We start from the raw sequence: 22,267 nt of genomic DNA, 5'->3' as shown, positions 1-22,267 counted from the left end.
TTCTGCATTAATCTGTCATCAACTCGCAGGATCAAAGGTCTTTTATAAGTTATCGCAGGAATTTCCACAGGCGCTCAGTCAGTCAGTCAGTCAGCCAGTCAGTCAGCGAGGCAAGGCGGTGTGTGTGTGTGTGTGCCACCACGTTGACCACTCCAGCTCTTCTCCCCAGCTCTGAGAAAACAACAACACAAAGCCAGCAACCATGGACAACATCTATGACACAATAGATGAGGGAAATGTGACGGAGGAGCGCCGGGAGAGGGCTGACAGTCCAGACCGGACCGAGAGCCCAGCTGAGGCCGGGGCTGAGGCCGAGGCGGGGGAGCAGCTGTACAGCCAGGTGCTGGTCCACGCCTCGGCGGGGGGAGAGAAAGAGCGCGACTCCCCGGACTACATGGAGATCAAGGAGGACAGACACAGCAGCTCGTCTTCTTCATCCAGCGACGATGACGAGGAGGAAGAGAAGGTGAACAAAGTTGCAGAGCACAGTGCAGAGGTGGAGGTGGAGCAGCAGGCTGCAGCGGAGGTGGAGGTGGAGCTGCAGGTGGAGCAGCAGGTGAACGGAGAGGCGCACGGCGGGTCCAGGCGCTCATCGGCCTCCTCAGCATCCTCCGTCTCCCACGGAGACCCGTGCGACGACCCGCCGATCCAGCCGAAGACTCTGCAGGAGGATAACACCGAGGACACCGGGATGCTGGTGGCGGAGGAGTCCTACACCCTGACCACTCTGGAGAACCTGACCGTGGATGAGAGCAGCGCCGCCCCGGCTGACCCCGACCAGCCTGACATCTCTCTGTTCACCAAGGTAAGACCCGGTCCCCGCTGAGCTGACCCGGGCCAGGCTCGGCTCGCCTCGGCCTCGATTCAGCATGAGGCAGCAGACACAGTAACTGTTCTCACTGGGGTTAAACTTGTTGAAATCAGCATAAAATACAGAAAAAGCTCCTTGAAGCATTTCTGATTTGCTCTGAAACCTTCACATTCTTTATTTTTTTCTAATATTTTCTAGCACAGCTGTCATAGCTGGTGTTGATAGAACATTAAGCCTCTGCATGTGGAGACAGAGCAAAACATGTTTGATTGATTAATTGATTATGATTACAACCAGTAGCCTAATTATTATTACAGGTTTATGAGTGACTAACATGACAATAAAACAGGCTCACATCCTTAACTCCTGTGGATATAAACACTCTATTTCCGCTGTAGAACAGTGTTGTGTTATCTGATAGCCATCATAACATTTGCCTTTGATGTCATCATGATAGAGGCCTTAATAATACTGTAATAGTCTATAATGAAATGATCTGGAGTCCTGCCATCACTGAATAAAAGACACAAATCTGAGTAAAATTAATTTGTTATTTAAATGTGTTAAATCAAGAAATATTCTGGATTCATGTCATTGGCCATATACTGTAAATAATATGAACACATACAAAAAAAAACATGTAGCAAATCAAACTTTAGATAAAAATAACTGAACATATAAGCCAGAACAGTAACATTGTTATATAAGAAATAATAAAGAAAATACTTTTAAGGGATCTAAATACTATTTTAAAATGTAACAGTTTACTGTTGAAGCTGAGCTTCAGGTATCATTTCAGCTGACAAGGTGTCTGTATATTTTAATAATAAACTTATATGTTCTAATAAACAGAGGTATATTCAGAAATATCAACAAAACAATTGATTTTAATTATGAATGTCAAAGACGCAGCCGTCTCTGTATCAGAGCCACTGGCAGTGACTTTAATCTGGCAGCCCTCATGTAATAATTAACTGGTTTTCTGCAGGGCCATAGAAACCAGGGGTGAACTCCACGGCTGAGTAAATCTGACTGTGTGTTTTGCTGCGTCTCTGATAGAGCCGGTCTGTGAGGTGTACTATCAGCACACTCAGGGGTCACTTTGCTGATTGGGCAACACAGATTGAGAGTAACCGAGCCGAACTCAAGGAGCTCTGTTTTAGCTCAGCAAAGTCCTTGTAATAGAGAATGACAGTAGTAAGTTTAGGCTAAATTTTGAAGTTGCCTTGTCAGGCCATGATTACCTGAAATGGGTGGATGTAATCAACACAGATGAGTTGCAAACAAACAGAAATAATTACTACAGTCTGGCCCAGATGATGATGATGAGGAGGAGGATGATGATGATGTCTTTTTTTATACAATAGTGACAGGGACTGGGGTGAAGTCCAGAAACAGTAATTATCCTTTGGCTTTGCCAAATTCAAAAATGATTAGTTTCTCAGAGGATATTTTCATGAACATTGCGTTATGATAAAAACAACATATTGAATTTCCATTGTTTTGACTTTTGCCGATGGAAAGTTCCCAGTAAAATCAATTTCATCAAGTCATACAGGGGCTTTCTCTTTCTAGACTGTTATATATCTGTCATTGCAGCAGATTTTTACACATTTCTTTGACATTGAAGACAGAGTTCACAACAACAGAGCACCGGAGAGCTCAGCACATTAGTACAACAGTAAAAGGACACATTTGACACATGGGGCAGATACGCTATCTTGATGTTGTTATGTCACAGTTATGATAAACATGAACCATAGTTCACCAGAGAAGTGACAACATATTCAGCCCCTACTCTGCATACCACGTTGTCCTCTACTCTATCTGGTCCTCTTATCTGAGAGAATCCAGGCCGTGGGCAGCTTTTCCAACTGTCTAATCTTTAGCAGTTGCCATAAACCACATGTTCTGTACTATAAAGTAGGGAGGAGACTCGGAAGATCATCCATCTGTGCTGGAAGTTTACGTGACTCCTCCCTTGCTCTCATTGATTAAGCAGTTACAGAACAGACACATATCACGTTTTCACAGGGGAGGATCATTTTTAATCTTATATCAGATGATAACAAACTGTTTAAGATAACACTATGACCACTGCAAGATGCTCAAGTAGCCTAATTGCTGTCACAGATGAGATGGCCATATAATAATCTACATAATATCACTGATGGTTCATTTATTCACAATTTAAGACAGAAGACAGTGCATGTGTGGACAAGAACTCTTGGGCTGTCACATTTGGGAAGTGTTTGGGGTTACGATAGGAGAGTTCAAACACCACTGGCTCCGGAAAGATGTCTGTTACTGTTTGATGTTTGGGTGAATGATTAGCCCAACAAGTGAGTGATTTGAGCCTCCTTTTGTCTCAAGAGGACAAAAACTAACTCTAAACCATAATTTTATGCTGTTTTTTTATGACCAGCAAGGATTTGGAAATCTCTATAGGGACACTTCACACATATGGGGGCAGCATGACCCCGGTAGGTAGAGAAGGTCATCTTCTTATCAGAAGATTGATGGTTTAAAACCAGGGCTCTCCCACATGTCCAAGTGTCCTTGAACAAAGTATTGAAGCCCAAATTACCCCTGATGGTTCAATCAGTGTATCAGTGTACCATGTATGTGAATGTAAAGACTAGAAAAGATAAATGTAAGTATAGTCCATATGCCATTTAGATTAGAGTAGGCCTATTATTTGCTGCTGAGAGTCAATTAAGAAAATTGATGCCACTGTTATGTGGATTGTTAACATAAGGTTATAGTCTGTCATGGGTTAGTAACCTATAAAGACGGGAGATCCATTCAAAAACTGAAAAAAAAAAACTATATATTTTTTTTAAAGGAGAAAAAAAGCCTGTTTGTGATCTAGGTATATATCAGGGGTGGAGTGGGGCAGGGTTAGAATAAGAAAAATAAGAAATATGGGTAGCTATATTTAGCTATTTCCTTCAGAAGTGGGCACTAAGATCATGGATTTGTATTAAAAGTAGGCTACAGAAATGCTGAATGGGGTGAAAGAGCTGCATTAGTGCCACTCAAGCATTAACGCTGCTGACCATAACATTACATCCAGTCAGGTATATTTCCCCTCCCTACTCTGCTCTGTGAATGGATTTTACTGACAGCGCTGCACACGCCACGGTTTGGGGTCTTGTCCTATCACCAACATGCTTCGGTGCCCATAGGTTCCGACTCTCAAGTGGTTAAAATCCAGAAGTAACGGTACCGCGTACCGACCAGGTACCGACGTACCGGCCCACTTAGCACGGACTGTGTTGTCTTGTTAAATGAATATAACTTATAAATAACGTGACACACGGGCAGGACTGATAAGCTTTGCTGTTTAGCTTCCGTGAGTCCTTCTATTTTTAGCCGTAGCCGCTAGTTTAATGATAACTTTCTACTGACTTTTCTCTAGCGCGTTTCCCATTTCCCATGAGGCTTTGCGCCATTCTACAATTTAAGAACGAACAAACATTGCTGGTTATTTTATATGTTTGGTCATGAAAGTTCAGTTATATCTGAACAAAAAGAATTAGATAAAGACAGGAGGCTAAACAAAAATCATTTAGTAGTCTGGATTGATGAGAGTCTGCGTCACTATCGCAACCATGAGTGAGATGTAAAAAGACAAGAAGTGGTATAAATAATGGTTGGACTGTTGATATCAATTAATTCAAGGAAACTTTTTATGATTATCATGAGAACATGATTGACTTACATTAGCCTTAACTCACTGAGGCTGGTCATAAAGGCCGCGTAACCGCGCAGGGCAACCTGCTCGATGGTATGCTGGAGCATATTGGCTGAGCGGCCGACTGGGAGATCTGCTGGTCGGCCTGACAGCCGCTCCTCAACTGATGGGTCATTCTGCCAAAAGAGTGCCATTTGCTCATTGTAACTCTTAAAAATTAAACTTCATTTTTCATTCCATTTCAGTATAGATTTTTTTAATATACACATTTACTCATTCAAAATGAGTACTGGTCAATCTCAGGCTACTTTATTTAATTTATTGCTGCTTTTATCATTGCATTTTTGAAGAAAAAGTAACAGCAATGAGGGTAACAGCAATGAGTTTTTAGCATAAAATCAGCAATTGTGTGAAATCTAGCCAAATAGCATCTATACTAATAGCTGGAGCACACAGAGCACATTCTTAGGATTTAACTGAATATTTTACTTTTGATATCAACAAACACTGTCTAGAGATAATTTAGGTAACAGGAATGAGTTTTAAGAGTGACGAACCCTGACATAGCTACAATATCATTCAATTTCAGGAAAAATAAATTACAGAATTTAATGTTGGTCTTCCCATGACTTTCAGAAGACCTAAATTATGTCACTTCCAGCAGAACATGTCACTGGTGGGATGTTCCAAAACTTTTAGAGTGTAGAATGTGTTCGGGTAACAGCACTGAGTGAAAACCTGGGGACGGGACTAAAATGTGAATTTTAACCAAAATATAATTAGGTTTTAATTTAAAAAATGTTATATAAGTGTAGATATAATATAAAGTCACACTAATATGCAAAAAAAAATGAGATTTTAGAAGGATTTTATTCATAATGCATTGTGGTAAACTATAGCGTTTGGCTCTGGGGACATGCAACAAAGGCTATGTTTCAGTGCTTTGAAAGCCTTTTTCTAGTAATTAAAAATTATATATCTTTAATTTCTACAGTGATTCATGTGTATGGTGCTTTGTTTATTAATTAAATGCAATTTATATTATATTATTACATGTTTTTATACATTTAATATGCTGGGGACAGAAATGGCACTCTTTTGGTGGAATCACCCTGATATATATATTTCAACTCTGAGCGTCGCGACAAAAAAAGGAAACTCCGACAGCTTTTTTCCGAGCTCCATAGGATCTGAATGGAAAGTAGACGGTGGACACGGCCCCTTTGCATATACCGGTATAAAGAGAATGTATTCTATGAAATGTCAGAAGAGGTATTTTTTTCACGGCACCCTTGACGCAGTCAGACGGCACCCACTTTGAGAAAGGCTGATATACAGTAGGTAGGCCTATATCAAGCGGCGCTGGCGGCTCGTTTCGGCAGCGTTCAGAGAGTGAGAGAGAGAGAGAGAGAGAGAGAGAGAGAGAGAGAGAGAGAGAGAGAGAGAGAGCGCAGTAGGGTCCGTGTCCACCGGACGCTATGAAAAAAATGTGTCGTACCAGGCTCACGTCTCACATTGATGGTGAGTCACAGCCTCCTCTCTCCTCTTCCACCGGTGGAAATTCTCTGATTGTTCGCAACGGAGTGAGAACGGAGCGGAGACGCCGGTGGATATTCATGTGAACGCGTGGCCTGCGCGCATGTAGACCTTTCTCTCTTCCTCTCACATTGCGGATTATTGTGTGTGTGTGTGTGTGTGTGTGTGTGTGTGTGTGTGTGTGTGTGTGTGTGTGTGTGTGTGTGTGTGTGTGTGCATGTAGGCTACAGAGGCACCTATGCATAAATACTGTAATACTGTCCCGTCTAAATAAACAGGACATTTACATTTAGGCTATGCAGTGTCATTTTGAATTATATTTTACACAGGGGTGCCGTGAGATTTTATGCACTTTTGAAAGGTGCCCTGACTGAAAAAAGTTTGAGAAACGCTGTTCTAGGAAACTGATGTCATGCTTGAATGATAAATACTGTAGCTAGCATGCTGTTAGTTTCATGGTTCAAAAGTCTGCTGTCCGACCACTCTAGTGCTCACACATTGTATCATTTGGTCGATTGGTTTAAAAAAACAAATTTCAAATCAACATTTTATGATGTAACAGGAGGTTTGTGTTACACTGGATGGATGGGTGTGTGTGGTATTGATGCAAAGCGAGCTATCTCCTGTCAGTCTAGTTTACACAGATTAGAGTGTATTACCAACACATTGAGGCATTCCTTAATGTTTAAATGGAATAAGTTTTTCATTTATAAGCGGGCTACCAGAAGGATAAAATAAGCAGAGATGTAGGTTAGCTTATCCTTTGTTTTTAAACAATTTCACAAAACAGTTTGACAAAATTTCATTTTATTTCAGTTTTATTTCAGTCGTTTTGTTTCTTGACATTTTGCCCTAAGTCAGCCAGCCACCTAGCTGCTGGCTCTAGCTGTAGGCTATATACAGATACAAGAGTGGCATTGACCTTCTAAGCCTGGCCAGAAACAAACAAAGCTTATAAAATGTCAATCTATAATGTGAAATGAATTAAAATCTGCAGTGCATCTGTAATCTCAATATCACAAGGAAATGCAATTATGTATCCACATTCAGGCTCATTATGGCATGTTGTCTTCACCAGAGCATGCTGCCAAGCCTGTAGAGACTGATTAATTCCTGTACAATGAAACTCCTACTCATCCGAAAAACCTAAAATAACACAGAGAATCTACTGAACGTTCTCCCTCATGAACACAGATAATGAACTCTTCCTCCCACAGTGGCCCAGTAACCGGTTTGTTCTGCATGTCGGTCTGTCTGCCAGGAGAGGGGGCTGCTCTATAAATAGATACAGTTGAAAAAAATTAGCTCTTGCCCCATCTTTTTTTTCTTTTTTCGTGCTTTCATCTAACTTTCCTCACTGACAGATGATGAGATTTCTTTTTTTGTTGGACACAGATGTGGGCAGCCAAAGAGTCAGTCATTTTGTTCTCTGTGTGCTTATGGGTTTTTATGGTCAGACCTGCTTTTATTTGTGTTGCCCTACATAGGCCCTCTCTATAGATGAACGCCAATTCCTGCCTTAAAACTAAAGCCAAGCATCAATTATTCAAAGAGGAGTCTTCTCTAGGTCTCCTGCGGGTGATCAAATATAACCTGCGCTATCCTGTTGTACGTGTGAATGCACATAAAATATGAACGATGCTGCTCACACGTTCATATAAAGATGGAAAAACCAACAGGTGACAAAAAATGTACCCCACTTTTTGGGCAATATTATGGGATGTGGTGATATATTTGGACAGTTTGTCATGTGTCTGAAAAGGTTTCTTAATAACACTTTATTTGACGCCTATCTCTATAACGCATTATAACCATACTTATAATGAGTTATAATGCAGTTATAGCACCGTATAACTATAGCTACAAACACTCGTTAATGATCATAATGCTTTATAACAATAATCATAACACACTATAAAACATTTTATCATGACTTATAAGGTCAGGTATTATAATACGCTAGAATTGTTAGTAACTCGCTGACAATGCCCACATCGATAATGCATTATAAATATAGTTATAATGTGTTATAATTGGCTTATAAGCGTGTATAACTCTCATTATAAACACTCATAAATTATCATAAGGCTTTATAGAGCATTATAACTCTAATGCTTGACCTTATAAGCCATTATAAAATGCTCTATGTGTTATGCTTATTATTATAATAATAATAGGCGTCAAATAAAGTGTTACCGGTTTCTTCAATGTGATCGACAAAAAGTAACAAATAGATGCCGTGTAATGATAAAGATTGAAAGTGTGAGGTGAGGCAGGTTGGGAAAAAGGGACAGTTGAGGGAGCAAGTAGTGGTAGTGAGTGTGTTTCAGGGGAGTGTGGTGGTTGCAGCGGTGGGAAGAGAGAGATGGGGCTCCACCCCCTGGTATAGACTGACACCTGTTTTCCCTTCTGTGTCAGTGAGAGCTTGCTCTGCTCTCCATCTGTGTCTAAATCAGAGCACAGGGCTCTCTACCTGCCACCTGGACCGGCTCTCTCAGCCTCACCTGCAGGACCAAAACAAGGGAGGAAAAAGCTTCACAGGAGAAGACAAGTGGTGGAAATCTTAGAAAACTAGAAGAAACTGAACCAAGACAGCTTCCTTAGGTGTGAGGAGTCACAAGAGAGGAGCACTCAGAGAGGATATCTGTGTTTTTTTTCTGTCTTTTCTGGAGGATGTAGACCTCCAAGAATAAGCAAAGGACTGTGGATAAAAACAAACAAACTAAAAATACTAAAGAAAGAAGGTGACAGCCAGACTTAGGCATCATGTCCACAAACGGTCAAGACAGAGATCCTGATATTGAACTGTTTGTCAAGGTAAGACAGAGACAGAACCACGATTGCAGTTTATTTTATGTTTTTATATAGAAGCAGTTCATGAGGAGAAGTTTCTCTGTGGCATCACTGTGTGCTGTGGAAAGCTTGTGTAACTTAATAGTACAGGTAGAGTTACAGCGGCACTGGCACACTGCGCTCCATGTTGACCCAGGGTTGTTGTGACAGCGATACCGAAGCTGCTTGTTGATGGTGGGAAGCTCTGCACTGCTGTGGTACCACTAACCCCACTGAAACATTTCTTTTTTTACAAGAAGCATTATGGTAGCGTTTTTTGGCATTGCACTGTGGAAATCCTCCTGGCGTTGTGTTTGCACAGGAATTCACTGATCAATAGATTATCACCTGAAATCGAGCCAGCATGATTAAAGAGTGGGTTTGAAGCACATTCAGCACATACAGCGGTGTTGTTTTTGTTCTTCATAACTGGATGAACCCGAGGCCCCCTGAGAAACGTTGGAGGCAGATGAATATACCTGAGGCAGGTGAAGTGGAAGCAGGTGGAAGAACCAATGCGGTGCCTGGATGCACTGACCCAATTAGCTGGTGTGAAGGCTCCTTTCAGCCCAGTCCACCTCCTAGGAAACCAGTCAGCTGGGTGACTAAAAGTTCACAACACACTCTGTTTAGATCACCCTTTAGCTTCGCTGTCGCTCTCTCGTTAGATTCTTTTCTCAATAAAAGCAAACTCATTATCAGCTGTGTGTAAAACCGTGTAAGTAAGTACAGAGCAGGACTTTGACAGGCTGCTGATATTTGGTTTCCGCTGCAGCTGCAACCCTGAAATGACTGTTTTCCTCATGCTGCCATCTGAGATGTGACCTAGATGGACAGAGAATTATCCTGCATAGCTGCACACCCCTTGATGCACAGCATTTCAACTTGCACAGTGCAATCTGTTCAGCCCGTCATGACACAAATGTACGTGTTGGGATGTTGTAGCATTCTGTTGATTGCACAGGTGATTCTTAGCTTTTTTTTTTAAATTTTAGCTCTATTTAAGGAGAGAGCATCTTTGTAGAAAAGCAGCATCTGCCCCCATGATGAACCTAAGACGTAATCCTCCTTCGATAGCAGGTCTTCACCATTTATTGTCAGTAATTCACTTGACATATCAGGATCGAATGAAAATACTAAGCTGCCTGCAGGACTGACATGGATGTGGAGTTTGGATCCAGTAGGTGTTTATCAGACAGTGGGGCACCAATGAAAAAAGTGACTGGCTGCATCACAGGAAGTGTAGGATGCTGCATTTTTGAGCATTGAGGAGGAAAAATCTATAATAATATAGATATCAGCTCAATTTTACCCATATTTCTTTTAGTATCTTGAGATTTCCAACTTAATGGAAGCATTATTCAAACTAATCTTTATGTGTTTCATCTATGTACTTGACATTTCAGCGACAGTATTTATCAAGGTTGCTGGAAAACATCAATTTTAAGAAAGCATTGGTCAAATTTGAAGAGGTAATGGCCGAACATTACAGTATTAATAAATCACAAACGAGGAAAATGGAATATCAACACATTTACTCTAATTAAAATGTGACAAACGCTGCTTTTAGTTTAGCACACATGCAAATGTGTGTGATGGATGGTGTGAGGTAACATTGCCTCCAGTGGACCCAGTGGCTCCACACACTCACAGCGCCCAGTTGTGTGTGACAGCTTTTGTCCCCCATGTTCTAGATGTTGATTGGCTATTATCAGCGACTGTGTATTGTGTTACGGACCGTGCTGCTGAGCCCAGCCATAACAATACACAGACCGAAGCATCACATGCAGCATGACAGCACTGAGAGCATCAATGGCTGGCGCGCATACAGTTGGCTCAGCTACTTTTAGACTGACAGCTCTGTTTTCTGGTGTTTGCTGGGAGCTGCGTCCTGAATGGCAAAATGTTTTTCACTTCAGTGTCTTTTATTGTGAGTCTTAAGTCCCTGCTTTAATGATAGGAACATAAAGGAATTAAATGCATTTAATGAAGCTCCCCTACTGGCTTCTCAAGTTGTTCAAAGAAAGTTTAATTTCAAAACCATTAATGCATTAATTTGGGGAAATAAATCTGTGCTCACCTGGCTGACCTCCAGGTCAGTGCTCTTATTTTGTGTTGTGAATGCAGGTCGACAGCTCTGACCTGCACTCTGCGCCCCAGAGGCCAGTGAACCAGCTGATAGAGTCACTATCTATAATTTAGCTGGGCCGGAGGATCAGGTGTCACTGTTGGTGCTCTGCTGTGTGTCCATACATCAGGACACACGATATCACTGTGTGTAGACTGCATGATTGAGAGGAAGTGTCAGAGGTTCAACCCTCCTTTCACATTTTATGTGCAATTTAACTGATGATAAACGACAAAACCATCTGGCTGTTTGGCAAAAACTCTTGGTGTACACTGTTTCAGATACTTGTGTATTTTCATTTCATGATTGTATCACTAGTATTTATATATTGATTTTTTTCTCATATTCATTTCACAGTTTTAATGAGATTTTACATACATGGCAGAAGTATTGTAATAGTTCATATTAATAATAGCAATAATAATTATAACAAACACATTTTATTTATAGGTGCCAGCCAAAGCCCTCAAAGACACATTATAACAGAAATCAGATATACAACAGCAACAGACAGGATCCAACAAGGCATAAAATACACTTAAAGAAAGAATGAAAATCTTTCCATAGATAAATAATGATATGATTTTATTAGTTTTTTTTTAATAGTGCTGGACTCAAACAGAATAAACAAGTCTGTAGATGTATTTTCAATATTGCAGTATTACTACTTAGCTTTTTAGTGAGGTTTTGTGAAGTGAGAGTTTGTGTGAATGCAGTCCTTATCTCTGTAACATTGTTGTAAGGGTGATGTATTTATGTGTTTATATTCATACAGCCTCTTGACAGCCTCACTAGTCAAATAGATAACAGTAAGCAGTCATCATAACAGTCACCTAATGCAAACATGGGTGTAATTGTTTGCAGCAAATGTTTTGTTTTAACCTTGTGAGCAAAGTGACAGAGCACATTAAGAGGCAATAACAGAAAATGATGATGACGATTTCTGTAGAATTAAAATACTTGTGTTCATTTGTCAGATTTATGTTCAGTTTAAATACGACCACGTCAGACTCTGGTTATTTCTCATACTGTAGTTATTTGTTTTGTAGGATTGGATTACATACTGTGAACTGTTCACCCACTGTGCGTGTTTGCATGTGAACACCACATTTCCACTATGCGCCATCTTTCATCCTCCTGACTTGTTTTCTGTCACGTTGTGTGTGTGTGTGTGCAGGCGGGCAGCGATGGAGAGAGCATCGGAAACTGTCCCTTCTCTCAGCGCCTCTTCATGATCCTGTGGCTCAAAGGCGTCGTGTTCAACGTCACCACCGTCGACCTCAAGAGGTTAGGAAAAGGAGATGGTAAATCCCAACATGAAAACACACTCTTGACCTCCCCTTGATGACATTTCTTTCATTGTGTGTCCTCTGTAGGAAGCCGGCGGATCTGCACAACCTGGCCCCGGGGACACACCCTCCTTTCCTGACCTTCAACGGAGAGGTCAAGACCGATATCAACAAGATCGAGGAGTTCCTGGAGGAAATGCTCAGCCCTCCCAAGTAATTCCACTGGACAGTTTTACAACACAGTTTAGTGTATCAGATTATGTTACATGCTGCTTTGAGTTGATTTATTTCCATTTAGCAACACCGTTGAAAGGACAGGAAACACTTGAGCCTAGTAAAAGACGACTACAGGTGATGAGGAATGATGTTAACTGATATAACTGTTTGTTGTTTATGGCCGTTGTAAATCTTTGGCGAACGAGTGTGTGTGTGTGTGTGCCAGGGAGATTTGACCATTCAGTTCTTGAAAATAAAAAACTTTACTATCTACAAATCCAAATATACAACATTTGTGTAATTTCAGGTAGGTTTATTGTGTTTACAGTAGTTGCCATTTAAAAAAGGAGGGAGGCAGTATGTGTGAGTAGTTGCAGAGTACAGCGTCAGATTAACTAAATCCTTCTTTTATTGCCTGTAAAGTTTTTTTTTTTTACATTATAAATGGACCTTAGTGTGAGAAAACTAAAGGGGCGGGCGGCCAACTGGTTTTGAGTGTGTAACATGTTTTCAGTCTGAACTGAGCTCCAGTCCAGGTGTTAATGTTATCCAGATGCCTCGGTCTGACTGCGTCTCCTGCCTCTGTCCACCACGTCTCTCTGCTCAGGTATCCCAAACTGGCCGCCAAGCAGAGAGAGTCCAACACAGCTGGAAATGACATCTTCGCCAAGTTCTCAGCCTACATCAAGAACACCAAACCGGAGGCCAATGACGGTGGGCTGCTCATTCTCTGCCATTTACACTCAGACACACACAGACAACATGGTGAAAAAAAAAAATCTCTATATATATACAGGACCGCCGCCATTACTTTATTCCTCCACTAGGTTGTAGCAGAGTCCACTCTTTGTAAGTGGTACTGTTTGCTATTTTCTGCCACCTAGTGAGATTATCACCACACTGGTCACGTCACTGTCTGTGTATCTGTGTGACTTGTGTGTTTAGTTTTGGAGAAGGGTTTGAGCAAGGCCATCAAGAAGCTGGACGACTACCTGAACAGCCCCTTGCCCGATGAGATCGACGCCGACAGCATGGAGGAGGAGAAGGGCTCCAACCGCTGCTTCCTGGATGGGAACGAGCTCACTCTCGCCGACTGCAACCTGCTGCCCAAACTGCACATAGTAAAGGTAAAGAGGAAAGGTGTCTAAGAGGAAATACAGGTAATTGTTAATAGGAAAAAGACAGAGTATAGATTTAGAGCGGAAATAACTCCATGGCACTTCAAAGGTTTTCATCCATAAGAACATGAACCTAACCCAAACCCCCTAACCTCCTGACCCATCCAGATTACCTAAACACAGGAATTACTAAATACCCACAAAATTCAATCACAGAATCACAGAAAATAACTGTAATTCATAATAAAACTGTTGTTGTTAAAAAGAGCCATCCACACACTAACATAAAAGCAGACTGAGACTGAAACCCCCCCCCCAAAAAAACAGAACACAATTGACATCCTGATCACTACATGATGGCTGTGCATGCATCGCGTTCCTACATTTATTTGGTCATCATCATCATTTTCTAACTGAGCCAAATGCCAACAATATGGTTGTAATTTAAGATCCAGTTCCATTATAAACTGCATAAGCAGAAACCAGCGCCACCAAGAGAAATGATTCTCTGTCTGGTCATACAGGACAGACACTGAAGAGGCAGGGATACTGAGCCCTGCATGGACAACAGCTCCCACATACAGTAATGCACCGCTGTTAATCGTTTTGACTCATTTCATTAGTGCTTGAATTGGAATTGCACCGTTAGCATTTGAGCAACGTTAGCAGCATGGGCTGTGTTGATCGTCTCATCCTTTTGGTCCAGACTGAAATTGTCATGAAATCTGGTGCAAACATTTATTGTCCTCAAGTGATACAACTGCAGCATCTCTGGGGATCCTTTAACTTTACATCTCACACTGGAAAAGGAAGGAGAACATTTCAAGTTGTCCAATTTATTACAAATCTAATGAGGTTCCTATTATTTTCAACCCTAACTATTCTCAATGGTACAGTTTGCAAATATTAGCATGCTAACACACACAACTGAGATAGTTTGGCCTACATGGCAAACATTATTGGAAGAAAGAATAAACATCAGAATGATGCATTGCCAAGTTAGCTGACTTTTTAGTCAGCTTTTAGCTTAAATTATTGATTCTGCATTTTTATTTCATTTGTTTAATCATTTTAATTAATTTGAGTGAGTATACCAGTTCACAGCATTTTTCTTTTTCTCTTCTTTTCCCTGAAAGAAAAAAAAAATTACCATGCTGTTGCCAGTGTTCACTAACACAGCACAGCAAACAGCCAGGAGCTTGTATAAAGTCATTTATTCTCACATTTGTTAAGTGGAAAAGCAGCAAACGGTTCCAGTTGAGTGAAAAGCAGGAAACAAATGGAGTGAACTGAACATCTTCATATAAGACTGAGTCAGGACACCCAAGTGTGGATTGTAAATGTCTGACACTATAAATCACATTGATGTTGAAGTTACAGCTTCACCTCCTCTCCTGCTGCAGGTTGTTGCAAAGAAGTACCGCAACTACGACATCCCCTCAGACATGACGGGTGTGTGGCGGTATCTGAAGAACGCCTACACACGCGACGAGTTCACCAACACCTGTGCTGCTGACTCTGAGATCGAGACCGCCTACAAAGACGTGGCGAGGAGACTGGCCAAGTAAACTCTCCCAACACAAGCTGGAGCAAAAGTAAAAACTAGCAGCACAACACTAAAAAAAAATCCCACCAACAACCAAACTTCCAAATTTCATGTGACTGATCTTTAAAGTCTTCTTTGGTGACATTTTTCTAAAAACCTGCATTTTTTTTGTCTGTGGTAGCAAACAGGTGAGAAGTTGCAGATGTGTAACACTGCTTCACAGCTCCAGATGTGATGGATGTCAGAGATTCAGGACTCAGTGTGTATGGTATTGTAATTACTGAAACGGACACGAACGGAGCAGAAGTGGAGCAAAATCGAAATCGAGCACGATGTGTTTGAGTCGACCAGATTCAAACGTAGCCGCTGTGAAACTTCTGTCCGAATCCTTTTTTCGCTCAAACCTGATTGTGTCTGTGTCTGTCTGTGTTCATTTCTCATAACACAAAGCTCTCTTTCATACGTACTCCACCGGCCCACACCGCCAAACACTTTACTAGCTGCTGATGTCAGGGTTGTTCGCTTTATTTATTCCTAAGCCTACAGAAGTCAAGTCTGACTCCAGTGTTTATTATCAAGCTCTGGTTCCTATGGGGGAGGGGGGACGGGACGCCTCCATTCATCTGTGATTGATGCTCTTAATTGTTTTTGCTGAATATAACTGTTGCAATCTGCAGATTACTTCTGATGGTCACTCATTCCTGTAGCTGTTGCTGTAGCTGTTTTGTTTTCTAACTTTTAAAACAAAATTCACTCCCGCTTCTGAAGGGTTGATTTGAAGAAGGGTTGATTTGAAAAAAAAAAAGAGATTATATGAGAGAAGAACAAATAATAGCTGATGATGAGCTTGGTTCTGAATTGTTTGCATGCATGAATGTGATCTGTTTTAAATCTGAGAATAGAGCCTCTATTTAAGACCCTTGACCACGTGCCTTTGTCTGGAGGTATCACAAGTCCATGCCAATGTCACTGATGGACTCATTCAGAAAAATGTATCGCAGCCAGAGCTGAGACATTTGTTTTGCCTCTAGCTGTTAGTGTTCAGTCCAGATATTGATTTTGTCTTGAGTTACAGATGATATTATGAATGGGGAGAGTATTTATTTACCAGACCCAATCAGGCCTGATTAGCTTGAGCCATTAGTGCCGCGATGAAAAGCGTCTTCCAGGCCAGGTCTACGATGGTCAGGAGCTCTGCCCTCCAGCTCTTCATCAAAGAGACATTTCCTCCGCTCTGAGGAGTCTGTCAACCTCCAACAGCCTAAAAGTTCAAGTTCAAAAGTTTCATTGTCCGCACAGAGGAGGATGGAAATTAGTCTTGGGGCTTATCGTCTTTGGCTCGGTGTCAGGCTGCAACTATAGCGAGACTTCCTTGAAGAACCATAAGGCTCTTGTGTGGTTTGGACAAACATATGATATGAAATTGGAGCATGATGACTGAGAGGCTTGCTCGTTGCAAAGCTCTACAAATAAAATAATATTTTCACAGATCTGCTTCTGCCTTTTCTTTTCTTTTCCAGCTTGGTGATCAATCAACACCGATACTTATAGGTTGTCATGGAGCAGGGAGGGCGAGCGGTCTGAGTCGGTGATAGCAAAGGTGCTGCTGAAGCCTGGATCCTGAAGTCCTGAAAAAAGGGGGTTAAGTGTGTCTGACTGAGATGATCAAATCCAGTGGTGCAGGTCTGCTTCTCCATCCATAACCAAGAGAGAAAGAGAGAGAGAAGGAGAGAGAGAGAGAGAGAGAGTGATGACCGTTGACAGGCTTAAATAGAGGCTTCCATGCCAGGGATCAAACGCCATCCCTCTTCTCCACTCTCTCATTAAGACGGAAAACCCGAGCACCGCCATCCGATCTGTCTCCATTTTTCCTCAAAGGAGTCTAACTTGAAAGATCTGCGCCTGTCGGATTTACAATGGTGGGCGAGTGGTGTTTACTGAGACTCAGCCTTGCCAGAAACAACAGTCAAAGAAAATAAATGGAGCCTGCCTAGTGTTTCCACAGGAGTAAGGAAATATGGAGCGAGACTTGTGCCTTGCTGTTTGGTAATTAGTACCTAAACATCCCTGTCCTTGGATCCCATCGCTCACATCCAACATTTCTGCAGGCTGGATAATATACAGTGGAGCATTAACGTCAAACACGTCTGGTCATGGGGCCTGGCACGCCACATTAATCTGTTATTACACTCCCAGTGGATCCACCAGTCGCTGGCCTTGGCTCGGCCACCGTAGCTCGGGGAGTTGGTATAGGCTGACGGGGACTCACACACAGAGCACTTTTATAGCCAGGTTTACTAAACCTTTTCAGCTCGGGCATAAATTGTGTAAATTGAGTCTTGCTTTGAGACCCGAGCTGATTAAAACAAACTGGTGTGTTTGACGTGTGAGGACCTACCAGAAACAGACCTGTGATCCAATTAAGAGCCAGACCCCATAGTTTGAAGAAATACTGCCATATAGACCTCAATGCCCCCTCCATGCAAGAACAAGTCAGATTTAGCTGCTGCTCACCGTAGATAGAATATTGTTCCCTGGAGACGAACACATAATGTTTCAGGTTTGCTTTGCTCTGCTGCTGTTCCTGTGTTTTAGCAGAGACCATGTCGCTCAGCAGCAGCAGCAGCAGCTGTGGAGGAGAAGGCTCCACTTGTTGTGTTGTTTCACACTGTCACCTCACATTTTTCACTATGATCACACACACATGTGACAGATCTTCCCATCTGTCTCTTTGAAAAATAAATGGTTTTTATAAAGGCCACATTTACTGCCATAGCTTTATATTTTCATTTATAAAAAACGGTGCTATTACATTTTTCTTGCATCATACAAAAATTGAGCAGAAATCCAACTCTCTCCAGCCTCTGAAATCCTTCCTTCTCCCTAACTGCTGTGGATCCTGCAGCTGGATAAAGACTGACATGTGACATCAACGTCAACTCATCCACAGGCTGAGAGCTGAGGTCCAACAGGCCCAAGGAGGAGGAGGAGGAGGAGGAGGAAGCGTCTAATCAGGGCCCAGGAGCCATGTCATAACAGGAGATCAGGTTTAAGAGCAGGAGACAGAGGCGCGGGACGAGTCCTCGTCTCTTCCACTCGGAGACAGAGAGCATCTCAGAGAGTATCAGGTTCTGAGCAGGTCCCCCGGCCCTCCTCCGCTCGCCTGCCCTTGGAGGTTTGAGTGACTTGTGGTGAGGCCTGATGGGGATTATTGATCTGCCTGGCGCGCGCCTGCGGTTTCGGCGTAAGACTGACGACCTCACCAGAGAGAGTTCTTGGCACAGGCCGTCCCCAGTCTCCAGATCAGTGGAGGGTGTGTGTGTGTGTGTGTGTGTGTGCAGAGGCTGGGACAGGCCTGTCGTGGCCTGAACTCAGCAGCTCGGAGCCAGGTGATCAAGACGTTTCTCTGTGTATTTAAATAATCAGGCCCAAATTTAGGGCGAAGATAACAATAAACATATCTGATTGGCTTTTTGGAGAGGAGTCGTTGAAATGAGTAACCATGTCTGCAGACAGCACAACCCGCGGGTATTTATGCTCTTGGTTAGATTTACTGGTTAGGGTTTCAGTTCCAGTTGTGAACCACATGAAATAATCCATGGTCACTGGAGAAGGATGTGGACACTGTGCTAATTATGTGAGATGATGATGTCAGGTATTGATACCTACTAGTGAGCCAGAACTTTTCTCTCTATCCCGTGTTCCAATGTATATAACCGCACTGTGACCACACTCGCTATACGACCACACTCGCATCCACATGTCGGACATGTCTGGATCCTCAGCAGCCCTCACACATCCGCACTGTCAGCCGGGCCCTCACTTTATCATTCATAGTTGTAAATCATCGCTTCGCCTGCAGGAAACACGCAGCATTTTATTTTCCAGTCATAAACCATAAAACCTGCCTCTAACACGAGTTATGATCCTTGGAGACAGAGAGGATGAATGTCTAAAGCAGAACCAGACATGATGGCGGGCATCCTTCATCCCCCCTTTTTCTCTTTGCCTGGCATCCACCACACAGCCACGGTCGTGTGGTGGATTTTCCAAACAGCCCCCAACGTGATCTAAATGTCACCAGGGTTGTATGTCATTCACCAGTGAACTGGATCCATGCGACTGCTCCGAATTACCAGTCCATTAGCTCTCAATTAACACTCGCCTGATAAAGTTTTAACAACCTTTCATCTGACAGGAAGAACACATAGAGTTCCTTCATGCTTGGTTTCAGGCGAAGATGGGGCCCATGCCCAAATTTTTGAAATTTTATTGCCTGGCTGAAACCTATGGAAAAGGCCTGTTTTGCATGAATATTTGGCAGCGAGCTGCGGTTTATCCTGTCTTATGTTCTGTACACTCAGTCGTGCTGCAACAGTTTGCCATTTTTGACAGTTGAGATGGTGTATAATTTTAAACACTGACATGAAGCGAAGGCCTTGGACAAAGAGGCCTTTTGTTTGTGTGTTTGGTCGCTGTCCATGGTCCTGACACTTGAATTTTCACAGTAATTCCTATTTTTTCTTCTTCTTTTTTTCTTCAGGCAGTGTGGCCAGTATCAGATTGCATAATCTGAACTGGCAGAACTCATTAAATGTAGGCTTTTTAGGTTTCATAAGTGCACTTTTCTCTGAGTTGGGTTTCACTTAGCAGCAAATGGTTTCATGGAATCAAATGTTTCCAAAGCAGGCTAAAGACACAGGCATGCTTTAATCTAGTGATGAATGGACTCTGGTGCAGGATGTCAGGCTGCCTTACAACCTACCATGTCTGTGAGGTTCTGGGCCGCTGCCTGGATGCCACTCGCCTGCCAATTGATCATTTCTTTTATTACAGGTCAAAAGACAAGTCGTCGTTTACAACCCAGTCTCAGTGAGGGTGAAGAACTTTTCATATCTGGTATTCATTTACAGCGCAAAAGCTCTTGAGCAGGCTAAAGTCTACAGAAACGAAATGTGGGGTGTTGGAACTTTAGCAGGAGTACCAATAACATAATAAGGACTAGTTTGGCCACATCCCGCCTGCTTTTGGCTGGATGCAGCACCGTATGGGTGGGCCCCTCACCCCGGTCCCTAAGGTTAAATAAAAAAGCCACTAGAGTGCGCCAAAGTACACAGTTATTGTTGACTCTGTTCGAAAATTTCCTTGGACTGGGAGGGTAGTTTCTCAATTACAATCTGATCAAATTAAGATCAGTTTTGTGTATGTTATGGTGGGCATGGACTGATCTCAAAGATGGTCGTCCTCTGGGGACGTTCGGCTGGACCGCTGCTGTCTGTCCAGATCAGATGACGGGAGATTAGAGAAGTTCAAGGAGGTCAGGACGTCATGCTGATTCAACACTGAGGAGTCCCCTGCCCTCTGTTTATCTCTGGCCTAAATGAGATATCAAGATGCATGCACTCCCTGTTTGAGCGTAGAAAACACACACACACACACACACACACAAAAAGGCCCTGAGCCCTGTTAGTGGAGACGGAAACATAGGCAGAGATATACAGCTCTGTGAGTGGTACGGGACCCTTGAGGATCACTTCCCGCCTGAGCTGCTCCTCTGAAACGTTTGTAGAGGTCAAGTAAACAGTTTGTATTGGGCTGTCGGCCGTGTGTGTACATGTGTATATGTGTGTGTGTGCACAGTCATCTGAATGGAGTGGTTTTGACTCCTCATAAACTCCTGTTTGTATCCCACTCTGTTGATTGCATAACATAAGGAAGAGAGTGGAGCCTGCTTTGTGCTGCTGCTGCTGCTGCAAAACTACTTATAACCTGGTAGAAAAATCAAGCGCACATCATCGCTGGCATCATGTTCTACCATCAAATTTAACAGGGACAAAAACTCTATACCAACCCCACTTAAATGAGTCTGCCTCCATGCCGCTGTCTCTCCCGTGCATGCAGGACGTTATGCTAATTTCTCTGGGTGTCTGGGTCCCGTTGCTCCTCCGGAGTTCATTATTATAATTGCTAGACATGGCTGAGAACGCTGAGAATGTGAACCTGAAACCAGCGGGAGCTTTTTCCACGCAATCTATATTCAGGGAAATCCCGAGAATGTTCCCAATCTGAACCTTAAAAAAACACAAGGGATGGTGCAGCTCTCCCTCTCTCTATTTCAACATGTGTACGTGTGTGTGCACACACTTAGATCGGCTCTATTATGTCTTGGAATAATGTAAAACAGCTTCCCTGGTTCTCCCTGTCTCTGTTCCTGTCTCCATCTCTCTGGTTTCCAAGTGCACCTTTGAAATGAAGCCATGGCAGTGGCAGTGGCAGTCGTAGACTGGCTGAGCGCGCCGGGGCCCCCAGCTCGCCTTAGTCCCCGTCCAAAGACAATGTTGGTGCAGACGGACCGGCAGACCAGAGATGACACCGCTAAATGTGCTTTCTGCGCACAACGCTCTCGATGATCTGCTCGTTAACTGTTTCAGAGAAGATGAAACAGGTGATGACATGAGCGTTGCGTCAGAGAGTTAGGGAGTATGCTCAGCGGTGGCCCTTCTTTTCTGTTTAAAAGGAAATTCAGTAGTGTAATCTAATCCAAAAACCCAGACAACAGGGTGGATAAACAAAGTGTTTGACGTGTAAAATCTGCTCCAAAGAAAGGCTCAGTTACCTGAGAAAAACAGACTTCTCCTTCTCTCTTACAGAAATATTCAAAATTTATAAATATGCAAAATAATGTTCCTCTCAGAAGTCAAATTCCTGAACACAAGACGCCTTCTACTTCAATGAAAAGTCAACTCTCTGTGTTTGTGCACTGGAAGTTACAAGTTTCCACATTACACTTGTGTAAATTGCAAAGTGGACCACCACTGGTGTCCCATGGTGACGTCACAACATCATCACAGATGCAGGACACGTCCTAAAAGTGTTAAACAAAGAAACGTCCAACTTTCCCCTTCAAGTAAATAAATATGAAAACAAGCTGCTAGTGTCGACCCCAGCACACACAACGTGAGGAAAGATGTGAGAAACAATGAGGGAAAACTCTGAGTGGAGGCAAGATGTGGTGACACAACATGCACATTCATTTTGATATCAAACAAAAGCAGTTGTGTTGGTGGAAAGAGGAGATCAAGAGGAACAAATAA

General features: G+C 42.6%; 1 protein-coding gene across 2 annotated transcripts; it reads left to right on the top strand.

The window, feature by feature from the left end:
• Positions 1–84: 84 nt before the first annotated feature.
• clic5b (CLIC family member 5b) lies at positions 85–16,661 on the top strand. 2 transcript variants are annotated; one of them, XM_085770140.1, is made up of 6 exons: positions 85–805; positions 12,182–12,291; positions 12,381–12,506; positions 13,117–13,223; positions 13,455–13,636; positions 15,031–16,661. In XM_085770140.1, exons 1-6 carry the CDS (start codon positions 203–205, stop codon positions 15,193–15,195), a joined length of 1,293 nt encoding a protein of 430 aa, XP_085626266.1. In that variant the 5' UTR covers positions 85–202; the 3' UTR covers positions 15,196–16,661. The 2 variants fall into 2 exon arrangements, with proteins under 2 accessions (XP_085626266.1, XP_085626267.1); XM_085770141.1 differs by lacking the exon at positions 85–805 and adding an exon at positions 8,461–8,861.
• Positions 16,662–22,267: the final 5,606 nt, after the last annotated feature.

This window comes from Trachurus japonicus, chromosome 24, assembly GCF_045865225.1.
Source record: "Trachurus japonicus isolate A0001 chromosome 24, Traja_1.0".
Classification (NCBI taxonomy): Eukaryota; Metazoa; Chordata; class Actinopteri; order Carangiformes; family Carangidae; genus Trachurus; species Trachurus japonicus.
This window is presented reverse-complemented; position numbering and strand designations above follow the sequence as displayed.

What these genes read in the sequence shown, in the direction of transcription:
- clic5b (XM_085770140.1), top strand. Translation starts at nt 203, where the DNA reads ATGGACAACATCTATGACACAATAGATGAGGGAAATGTGACGGAGGAG. An exon ending in ACCACCGTCGACCTCAAGAG is followed by an intron (nt 12,292 to 12,380) that starts GTTAGGAAAAGG and finishes TGTCCTCTGTAG; the next exon opens with GAAGCCGGCGGATCTGCACA. An exon ending in GAAATGCTCAGCCCTCCCAA is followed by an intron (nt 12,507 to 13,116) that starts GTAATTCCACTG and finishes CTCTCTGCTCAG; the next exon opens with GTATCCCAAACTGGCCGCCA.